The 12,328-nt window shown below is 36.5% G+C and overlaps 1 protein-coding gene across 1 annotated transcript in view; it reads right to left on the bottom strand.

The window, feature by feature from the left end:
- Positions 1-641: 641 nt before the first annotated feature.
- Positions 642-12,328, bottom strand: part of ARL15 (ARF like GTPase 15) — a 229,311-nt gene continuing 217,624 nt past the window's right edge. The window contains exon 5 of the mRNA XM_082335856.1: positions 642-4,468. Coding sequence (XP_082191982.1) covers positions 4,316-4,468 — 153 coding nt within the window. The 3' untranslated portion in view covers positions 642-4,315. The remainder of the gene's footprint in view (positions 4,469-12,328) is intronic.

A 12,328-nucleotide genomic window follows, 5' to 3' on the forward strand; every position in this document is an offset into this window, starting at 1 on the left:
TTAAAAATAATAAAATGAAAAAAGCATACCTCAGTAGCTGAATCAGCAACTCCAGTCTGGCTCAGCAGAGCTGTACTTCCATCAGCTGTTACAACTTGAGTTGTGAGAGTCTCTTCTCAAACAGCATTTGATACGATAACATTGAGTTGTCTCAGCAAGCTTTTATTTTTCCCATAGTATTTTCCTTCGCTTAACTTCTGTAGGTTTTTTTGGTATCTGTACTTTGCCATGTCATTTTATTTAAAAATAATTTCTAGTCATATAAACATGTCTCTCAGTTTAACATGCAATAATTGTATAAGGATTATTCCAATCTCTGTTCCACCAGTAAACCTGCAATGTCTTTCAGATATATTTCCAGTGTACAACATCTTGCTGTGGAAATAAATCAGCCAATTTTTGGAAGTTTCTATTTTATATATGTATGTGTGTAAATGCATAACTATGTGTAACTAATAATTTAGCGATGATTATACAGTAATATTTGCTTTCATCTAGGAGTAAATAATTTATCTTGAAGATTCCAAATTAAGGTAATATGCCATACTCCCAAACTGGCTACTACTCAAGAAATCCAAACTTAGCAACTCAACTCTACACAGTGTTTATTTTCTTTTTTTTTTCTTTTTTTTGATAGTGGAAATCATGTATAAATCACAAACAGTACAAGTTCCTCATATCAGCAGTCGAATGGGTCAACTGTGTATAGACACTGTATTTTTAGTATAAAGTCAAGATAATATGGCAGTTAACTAATACTTTTGACTACAGTAAAGATACAAACTTTTGTAATATAAATTAATTGCCGTTACAAAAAGGCAACTGTATTAACTAATACGGTACAAAAATCTGCAACTTCTATAAATATAATGAAATGCAAGAAGTTAAATGAAATAATACATCACAGATTTTTGTATCACGCATTTGAAGAGGCAAGCTAAGATACACATGGTGCATTAAACAGCAAGAAAGAATATCAAAACCCACTAAGATTTAACTTTTTTTCCATACAAATGCTAGAAGAACAAGTACGGGACACAATATGGAAGCAGTAAGATTAGCAGCTCAGAGCGGGCAGACAAAGAGGTCTTATTGACAAGTTGTAAAGCACTAGGCAGCAGACAGAAGCTTGTCAAAACCAGCTGTTGTTGGATACTGATTGATAATGTTTTCATTCTGACGGCTGAGACACTGCAGACAGCAATAGGTCTGAGAAGAAGCCCAATGTGGGCACATACACATACGCACACATACAAACACAAAGTAATTTAACAGATGGCTAAAGAACATTAAAGCACAATATCTTTTTAAAAAAGACAATGTTCACTCCTTAATGAACTTGCCTGTAAGTAGAGCCTAGTGCCCAAGTTTATTTCACCTAAATGATGAGCACATGTGAAAAGATTAAACAAAAAAAAAAAACCAAAACAAACCAGACAATAGAGATTGGTCATCAGAATAAAAACTGCATGGTGCTTACATATTCTACCGTAGCCAGAGGATTCAACAATACTTTAGACAAGGAAGTGTGATGTGAGCTGCTATGAACATTTTTAATTCCTTCATAAAAAGGTGAAGGTGTTTATAGATACTAAAAAGGTACACATCCATTAAGTCCATCCACAACACAAAACCACAGAAGAAGTACATTCAAAGTAAAGTTAAGTGTTGGTCTTAGCCTTAAGCAGTTATGAGGTATTGTTTCAACCTGTGGTGAGGAATGATCACTGTATTAGTAAGAAAAAAGCATATTCAAAATAATTCTTGGGGAAAAAAAAGAATCACTGCTCCTGTGCAGTTGGCATTTTCCTAAAGAAAAAGCATTAAGCATCAAAAGGTCCTAGTCTAAGTGGCCACTGACATATGCCAAAGCCATATTCGCATCGACTACTTGGGCCTTTTGCATGTTAGTCATGTAGCACCTTCCAAAGTGCATAGTTGGGAAATCATGACCAAAACTAACTTGGAAACTCTAAAGTCTTTGGACCAGACTCACTGATGGTACAAGTAAGTATGGTTTTAAGAATGCAATACGGTTGGGCTTATTTTCATTTGCTGTACCTTTTGGTCCATAGCTTTACTATGGGAAAGAAGGGGAAAAATAGTAAAAAAAAAATTATCATCTCTCATCTTCTAACTAATGCTCAATGAAAAAGCAGTAAAAGCTCTGAATCCCTCTTTTGCCTCCCCTAACTGCCTTCTCTGGGAAATAATTCTCACTCCTCCACACCACTTCTTATTTGTCATTGTCCCTAAAGAGGACACAAATCTGGGGACCTTGTGGAAATCTGGGGACTCCGTAGCCTCTAAGCTCACGTCAGCTAAAAGAGAGTTTGGAACTGTAAATTAGATCCAGTTCCTCTTTAAATCCAGGGAAAGAAGCCTCCTTAACCCACACAAGAGGAACTGATGGGTGGCTGGGTCCCCTCTAAACTGTGCAGAGAGAACTGAACCAACATAGGGCTCCTCTCTGTGTTTTAAAATGAACAATTCCAGTTCTTGGTTATTTCCAACGGTACTAGGAGTGAAGTGATTGACCTGGCAGGAAAGAGAAGAAAAACATGGCAAGAAGAGATGCCCTTCAGGCTTTCTGCCTATTCTATCACAAAATCAAACACGGAGTTTGCCAGTTTTCCCAGTGTCTTTCTGATAATAGCAAGCAAGTTAAAACAGTGATCATCGGGCCATGCATTTGGCCAGGAATAATTCTGAGGGAGCAATGCAAGAAATCCGTGGAAACTGAAAAGTAAACAAAAAACCTATTAAAAACATTTTGTTTAACAAAGAGTATAATTGCAAGTAATAGAGAGATGGCTTTTATAAGCCTTTAAAAGCTGATCTTTGCTCTTTTCTTATTCCCAAATAAACTAGTGAGAAACTACAATAAACTTCAAACTTAAAAAATAAATGCTCAGAGTGGAAAGGTATGTTGCTTAAAGCCCTGAAAAAAGGAGCTATGAGTTTCAAAACAGAAGCAGAATCGATGAGGAAGCACTGACACATCACTACACTTTGTCTTTGCAGACAGTCATGCACAAGGGTAGCTGAACGCACAAGGCACAACATCCAAGGTGTGCACCAGTCCAGTGACTGATCTGCACATACCCTGTTGTGACTGACTTAATGGTGAACCAGTGACCTGGCATGTTTCTTTAATAGACAAAATCGGTTTCTAAGATTTTAAAAAATCAACAAAAGGCAGCCAAAAAACTGCAAACCTACAATGAGGAAAACTTGGAAAGGGGAAATATGCACTATGTTACTGGAACCAAATGGGATTTTTCCAAATGTATTACAAATGTTGTTTCCAATGATACTTTTTTGTCTTCTAAGTAAGGTTTAGCCCAGAGGAAGTTTGAAAGAACAAGTTATAATCTCCTGAAAAGAGAAGCTTACAGTACAAAAACTAGAAGGTCTTTAATTATGGTATAGATGCCTTGGCAATGTTACAATAAGAGCAGTACTCTATGAGTGAGTGATAAAGGTAGCAATCCTTATTTAAAATCAGTCACACTTCTAATTACTAATAAAGCCTCCACAGCTGAATTAACAGACATTTGCTTTGCTTCTCTTATGGAAAACTACTTTCAATGAAAATTATTACTTTATCCAACTTTTGTGTATTTTCTAAAAATATTGTTACTTAGACCACCTTTTTATGTCACCTATTTTTCCCAAATACTGTTATCCGCACACATCTGTTTGCTAATTTACCTTTCAGGAAGCTTCCAGCAAAATAACGGTTCTGCCTTTGACAAGGTTATGCTGTGACTTTAGCAGAGGAATCAACTAACTTGTCAACTGTGTTTTCACTCAGTAAAACTTCAAGACTAACCTTTGCATTAACATGAAACTGCTTGCCTTTAAGGTATCCTATTAAGGTTCCCAGTGGCTGTGCTTTCCATACTGCAGGGTCAGTAAACAAGCTAATACAAATTAGTCTCACAAAACCTTAACACATTAGTTATTTTTTAAAAACCAAGGTAGCAGGTATAATTCCTCCTTTACAGACTATGTTATTTTTGTGCGTGTAAAATGTCCTATCAAGGATGATCGCAACGCAAGAAAGCAACATGCAGTGTGCAGAAATAGTGGTAAACAAAGAGGAACTCCCTATTTCAGTAGTGTAGACAACTTTACTGGAAATAGTTGTGTACCTGATTCACAGAATATTTATTTTAATAAAAGGACATTCTGCACTAACTGTGTATGAACAACATATCGCAGCACAGTCTTGATACCACACCATAGTTAAGCTGTGAGCAGAATGTGCAGGTACAGTGATGCCTGGAGAACCACTCTTCTCTCTTGCGTTTCACATTCTTGCAGGTTCGAAGTCTCTCTCTTCTAGCAAGTTTATTAGAAGGGAGAAGCTGTCTTTTACTGCCTCCATATCATCCAAGGAGCAGGGTTTAAGAATCCAGCGCTTTCCACGTGCAAGTGGCTCAAGTTCAAAATATTTTTTTATCTATTAAGAAAGAAAGAGACCAACGTATTAATATTATAATGACAACTCTCTGTCTCTCATTTAAAAAAACAAAACAAAACATCAAAAAACCCCATGTAAAAAGATCAGGATACTCATTTTTAGAATCTTACCCACAGCTGTTCTTATAATACAGGTTATATGACGTGACCTGAAAGTGTTTTCTTTAGGGGTGAGTGACCTGCTCGGAAGCTACCATTCTAGCCATACATTTAACAGCATGGGAGGTCTGGGGAAGAATTATACGGACTCAAGGCAAAGAGCAAAGCACACAAAACAAGTCTTCAAAAACATAGCCAAAACAGCAAAAGTAACTAAGAAATTTTAGGTTATGTTTGTATTTTAATGTTAAAGCTGTATGTTTCATCATCCTTTTATTGGTAAACACTCAAGATGCAGAATTTGTCACCAGACTACTCTAACTATACAAATGAACTGTCAAAAATTTACAAATCCTAAACATTCCAGTCAAAGGTAGACTATAGCAGAGGGTTTCTTAACGACCTTAAGAACACTAAAAAATAAAAATTCTTCCAAAATCAGTTAGTGTTTCTAAAATTAAACACAGAAGACTAGCTCACTAATGTGATTAAGACAGTAATAAGTATTATACTTGAGATATGATGGTTTTCTACAATCATCTTAGTTCAAAATCCAGCACATTCCAGCAGACTTCAGCTGCTTACTAACAATGCCTAATAATGCCTATAAAGAAAACCTTTTAATGAAACTCATTCCATTTCTACTTCTGCAGCAATCGTGCAGCAAGAAGGCATAAGAATATGATGCAATATAGAATTGCAAGTTTTAAGGTCATTATAAGCCTTGATAAAATAACTGAGGAAGATGCAGTTTCTTAGAACGAGCAATCATCACTGATGCTAATTACACCAACTGTCAAGGCAGAAACACAGACCCACAGAAAGACTGAGAAAGAAAAGATTTTCATTTAGTAGCATACTCCAATCACTTTTCAAAAGAGCAAGTACAATATCAAAACACATTTTTGAGGCCTCTTAGGAGAAGACAGCAGTCTGCAGGTTATTTTGGTCCACAGATTACTGTTTTCATAAAAATTTTAGTCTTTGATCGTATTTGATCCAACACTATTTGATCCAAAAGTCCACTAATGTTTGACTTGTCAAAATAGACATTTAGTTTTTACATCCAAAATTATATCCATCAGTACTTGCTATCGTCAACATACCAACAGAAATATTTAGTCCTGACTTCGTTTGCACGTTCTTGTTCCTTTTAATTATTGCCAAATATTCTTAATTTTCTTTTATCACAGACTGTCCCACAAACATGCACAACAGGAACAGTTACTTGTATTGTAGTAGGCAGTAGAGGCCCTAGACAGGCAACTGCAGCCACACTGTGTAAGGCTCCATGTGCCTTACATGTAGCCTTACATGGAATAAAAAAAGTAAGAAAGAAAAAAAAAGCTTCCAAAGCCCAAACAAGCTGCAACATCTCTATGCAGCTCTTATAGTATCTACACAACAGTTTTGTTTATCTAGTAATGTATTCTAATAGAAGAAACCGACTGTAGTTCTATCAACTCACATAAATCAGAATTCAACCGTGACAATGTGGCAGGAAGAGTTTCTTATTTTTTAGACAGGAATTTTGAGGAGAGTGTTTAGGAATAAATATCAGGAAAAAATGGCGGTTTTGAGATGGGAACTTCTGCTTCCCCAGCTAAGATACAGGTGAAACCTTTTAAAATCTCTTTCTGACAAAGCAGAGTTGTATCAATAACAACCTGCAAACATTTGAAAATGAAGCGTGGTACTTGACATTCACTTCCCCTCAAACAAATTTCAGAAAACATAGAAGTTGAAATAAATGGGACTTCAACAACCAGTGTTTTAATATCAGCACACCTACTTTTTAGCATTTCTATCTCAGTACCATATTAGTATCTGATATGTTAGCATGGTTATATGTGATCAGAACCCAAATACTAATCTCTCTAAGGGATATATTGTAATGTCTCCAGCAGCTGAAGTGACACCAAACTGAATTTACCCCCATTAATATATTGAATTAATTGCACCAATCGTTGTACTGGAGAAGCAGGCGAAGAAAGCTCTCTTGCCTGTTTCAGCAACAGCCTCCTTGACTGCTAAATAAGGGGAGGAACTAAAAGCTGCACAGAAGCATAACAAAGCAAGGTGTCAGTGCAGCTAGCTGATAGAGCAGCCTGCTGGTGTTAAGCTGACAAATATGGCTGAGTAATTTGAGATGTTTCAGACCCACAACCCAGAGGATGTCCACCACACCCCCTCTACTGGAAGACTATTGCCATCAGCCCCTTGAGCTCACTGAAGTCTGTCGGCAATCTCATTTACATAGCCTCTTGAATTAAGGCTATACCATATGAAGAAACAATTAGGAAAAGGTTACTACATTGTAAAGAGAGTACTTGGGTTTAAAAGCATTAAATATCCAGAAACACATACATAACGAAATGATGGCAATAAGCAGACTAGCTTGTGCCTTTGCGGGCAAATACGACATTGCTTACCAAGGTGCCTCTAGCCAAGAAAATACCTTTAAGCTATCTTTCAGTGACTGCAGATGCCAAGATAGAATTTCTATTTCAGCAGTAAAACAGCATCAATTGATTTAGTGAAACAAATTTTGCAGATAATTTATTTGTTTGGATGCCCAACACATTAAAATTTATTTTTTCCTATTTCTAGGTGTGTAATCAAAACGTAACAAAATCAGCAATGTGCTGTCATCATTTACCACACCTAAGGAACAGTTCAGAGTATCTGCATTAATAGGCCTTAGATGAATGCTGAAATTAAAGTGAACATTAAGCAGTGGCTTTTGACATGGGAAGTTTTGATAATGGCATGAAAGCACAACTGCTTATATTCACATAAGTAACAGATATTTTGTTCATACCTACAGAGAAAAAAAGAATTGCTAGATGATTTGTCTCTAATCCAAATACAGAAAAATAGCACCGATTGGCTTACAAACAATAAATAACTAAACCAGAAGTAGCACAGAAGTGGTTTTCCACCTAACTCAAGGGACACTCTGTGGTATGTTACTATATTTCCTCACTTAAACTTCACACCACAAAGGAGTTTGGTAAAGCCCAGAGCTTTGCAAGCGGGCTCTACGACTTTGAAACTTCCAGAAAGAAGTTTGCAGACACTAATATTTCCCAATTTACTGTAACTGCTCCTCCCTTTAACTCAGAAGATGTCATTCAGTTCTAAACCCAAGTAAGTTTCTTTAGACTTAAAAAGGAACCTTTTTTTACATGCAAGAGATGAAACAACAACAGGAAAATAGATGACACAATCAGATGCCCGACACTGTTTATACCATTGAGTTTTCCACTGGAATGCTCTCAGCTCTCCATCCACTTTCGTTTTTCTAGTTGCTTTCTGCCCTGATGACCATCATTCACACCCATTCCCTACCAGATTTCCTACGAGGATGCACACTAATCACCAAACTATCCAAAGGAAACTGAAATTCTCTGAATAGTCACTCACCTAGGTAGTTCTTGCATAATCAGATAATCAGCAGTAACTATTTTACAGCTCCCTTCAATCGCACTAGCACAAAAGGGCTGAGTTTCTAAGAGAAACTCTTTTGTCTTCCCCTCTTGCATAAATGGTGAAAAGCTTTCTGCCTGTTCATGGATGCCGAAGCAAAATATAAAGACTCAAACATGCTTCAGATGCCTGACACATTAGGCGTGCATTTACATACTGGCTTTGCATTTTTAAGTGTTTATTTTGGGATTCCTAAATTTTTAAGACATAACCTTAGAAGAAAATACAATCAATTATATCCACATAATTTTAAGACTTCTTTACTACTGTTTTACAGGATCTCCCTGTATGCCTTGACTCCATGTGGGGGGTTTGTTTTATAGAGAAGCTGACATTGTATTTATGCCACATTCTGAAGTCAATAAAATCTAACAATACACATTTGCAATTATTCCCACTCTTCCCACATTCCACCTTCTAAGTCTTATTCTACTAGCACAATACACTAAGCATATGGTTATCAAATGTTGCTTAACCTACTTGCTAGAAAAGCCAAGACACAATAAAAGGATTGGTGCCCAGAACCTCGGCTTGTGTAAATTAGCATAGCAGTGTAGAACTGATGTTACTAAATTGATATATGTAAGCTGACTAACTAGGCCCTGCTGAAAGCTTTTATATGTTCTATTACTGAACCTCATCTAGCCAGTTCACAACACACATGAACATAAGACACATAGGAAAACTTAGATACTGTAATACTATCTATTACTCAACATGAAAAAAAGCTGATTGACAGTATTATTTTTCATTTGAATTAAAAATTTTAATACTAAATTTCACCAATACAAAAAGGCTTCCAACCCACTCTGATTAATCTGTTGTAAACAAATACAACATTCATGTAGTCACCTACATTACCAGGCTGTATTTGGAGAATTTAATGGATAAAATATTTTTGCATCCATTGCGGTTTTACTGAACAATTTTACTGGGGAAAAAAATTGTAACAACACATGTATATTTTATCTAATCAAAGGCTGCACAGTTATGTCAGTGTCCCCACTAGTCTAAAATTTTCAAAGACTTTTACAGGACTAAGCAAGTACTACTGCAAGAGAGTGACTGGTGCAGGATGCACTGAACTAAAATTACCTAATTTGTTGAATCCATGCATTAACCACATGAAATGTTTCACTCATCTATCCCAAATCTGCATGGACAAGAAATGCAGTAATAATGGGAGATTGGTGTTCCTCATATTGACATTGTGAAAGTTTCATTGAGCAGTAATTCTGAGATTACCTTTTCAGACATCATAAAAATCTGCCTTTCGGAGCAACTGTTTAGAAGATGCAGGAGAGAGAGAGGCAATTTTTATTGCCTAGCCCATGAACAACAGATGAGCTGCCTATAACAGTGACCAAAGCATGCACAAATTCAGTATCTTTGGAGAAGAGAAAAAGCCAAAAGTCCATCACATAGCATTAAGTTTTAAAAAGGGAAACTACATAAAATGAGTAACTTAAAGAAAATTACCTGTCCAGCTAAAAAGGTAAAATGCCTGCAGGTGGCATAGAAAAAAATACCATAATTAGAGGCTCAGAGTATATTTATACTGCTACAGAAGACTTTAAAAGAAACCAAAAAAGCTTTCAACAGTTGCAATAAGGAAAAGGATGGTATTAGAGGTAAAAGAAGTCATGTCTAAAAAAGGAAAACAGAAAACAAAAGAAAGGAAATTCTGGCAAATTAAATAGAAACCACAAATGTTGACCTACTAACCATAGAGTGGAACCCTTTGCTTAAATCACCACTGATGCTAAAAAGTAAATTGAAATCCACTCTAGTTTATGTTAGTCTGCTGGACTGCAAAATGCACAGCCTCTTGAGCTGCTACACGTGCTTTTCTGCTGGTCCTGTTCTGAGTATAGTGATTTATAAGAATGGGTGGAATGGATTGGTAGCCACTTCATCTTAAATCAACTAGCTCAATCCACTGTTGTACAGCAGTTAACACTTTCATATTTTTCCCTAAAAAACTCCTAGAAACCTCTTTATTTGACACCCCACTTGGCTAAAAAGGACCTCGTCTGACCAGAACAGCTGCTTTAATGTGCAAAACTGTCAGTAGAAGTTTCATAATGTTTATTCTTCTGACAGAGACACTTCATATCCTCCTGAAAAGATACTAAGCGTGTGCCTGCTCCTATGCTTTTTCGTAACGGTGATCTCATCCATGTCTAGAGGGATCTTTGTAATGCACCTATGTCTCATAAGCACTCCTCCTAAAACACCTATACCTCATATTTATTGACTCCATATGGAATACCTCTCACGCAACAGGGAGGAAAATGAATGTGCCTCAGCTGATGGGAAGGGACAGTGATATGCTGTGGTCTGGAGCAATCTATGCACAGGGCTATTCCTAGGAACGCCAGCTGAGGTAAACAACACTATCAGCCATAGAAATGCTCTTAAATTCAGTTCTTTCAAGCTAAATATTTTACTGCCAGCTGACTTTTATGTGCCACTGAATCCAAAGCCTCTATGTGCAATGTTAAATATTTGCAATGAATCAATTAAGTATATATTATGATAATCAGAATTATGTAATTGAGCTGCCTTTTTTTTTGCTTTTTAAAATATGACCTGCTGAAGTAAAACCAAAAGAAAACCCAAGACTCTCTTCTTCAGCATTTCTCTGTGATGGCAGGGTAAGCAATTTCTCTAGACAAGACTTCAAAACCATCAGAAGCCTTTTTGTACAACTCGCAAGTAGTGGTGAATGCTTTACAAATCAGTATTTCTAGTTTGTACAGATTTCCAATCTTTTTTCTTTTTTTTTTTAATTTTGCTTTTTACAAAAGATTACCTGAAACATCTCCAACTGAGCTTTGTACTTAGCTTTGTAATAGACCTAGCTGATACTTTTGGCTCATAAGTCTTTACAAAGAGCAATACAGCCACTTATAAACATATTCCACAAAATAATTTACGCAGTGCTTTGTGGAACAGATGCACTTTTCCATCCTTGTTATCTCCAGTGGCCACAAGACATTACACTTTTCAGATGGCAAGTGATTGGTGAAAGAAATGTATGTTGAAGATACTTAACTGTTCCGAATGAAGAAATAGGATGCCTGGCAAATCAGCATAAACATGCTGTTCCAGAGAGCACACAGTACTGGCAAATGCAAGTGTGAGACAAGAAAAAGGGGAGTGAGCTAGAGAGCTGGAAGATGAATACAGAGGGGCGCTTACTGTAGAATATAAAATATTGCATCATCTATCAGGATGGACAGAGTGGAAGATTTTTAAAATGGATAAGTACTTTTTTTATACAGATACACATGGTTATAATGGTCTGGGACAAATCAGACGGATGAGAGTGAGGACAGAAAACTGCTGAGGGTGCAAAAGTACTACTGAGATTTGTATGTATGTGGATGGCAGCAAAGATGGGCTCTGAGGAGCTACTGGCATCTATCAGCTCTTTTCATGCAAGTCTTTACCACACAACGTACTACGGCGTATTAGGTTTCTTTGGTTACATTCTGTTAATTTGTTCAAAAGAAATAGTAAGAATCAGGTAGCTGCCAAAAATATACACCTATACTTTGCCTTCCATGTCTCATTCACCCAGCACATTCTGTTTATATAAGCATGTGCTTTTCCTACAACTGTAAGAAACAGAGATAACATGAGAACAGCAGCAGCATATCTATATAGAGAAAAACAGAATTCTAGATGAAGATTCACACAACCAGCATTGGGCTGGACAAACAAGACAAGGGCTTACAATATCAAACGCCAGAGTGAGCAAAACAGCATCCCTTCTTGAGTGACAAGTGAAAAAACAAGAACAGAGAAGGAGGCAATGTACAAAAATGCATGCAATGAAAGCACAGTAGAATATTTTCCTTTAATATCTACAGCTTTAATTCTTTAATTTATTCTAAAGAATTAATCACAAGTGGAAATCAGGCATCAGATTTAATACAACAAGACTACAACTAACCCTTTAAGTTACTGCTCCTATTGCTTCCCCTCTTACCCATTGTGTTTTCTGAAGTAGTTTGGGTTGCAACAGATGTCTGACAGCTACATACTTAGAATTTAAGTGTTAGGATATAAAATCCTAAAGAGTAATACTGAAAATTAGCCCTGGTTAAAGTCAGCTATTTGGAGGACATCTAAACAACACATTTTTTTCCTCACATACTACATAGACACAAAAATGCCAATTTACTGCATATAAGGACAATTTTCTATAGAAGTGTATTCTTAGCATATCCAAATATATTCTTAG

This window comes from Platalea leucorodia (genome assembly GCF_965183815.1).
Source record: "Platalea leucorodia genome assembly, chromosome: Z".
Taxonomy (NCBI): Eukaryota; Metazoa; Chordata; class Aves; order Pelecaniformes; family Threskiornithidae; genus Platalea; species Platalea leucorodia.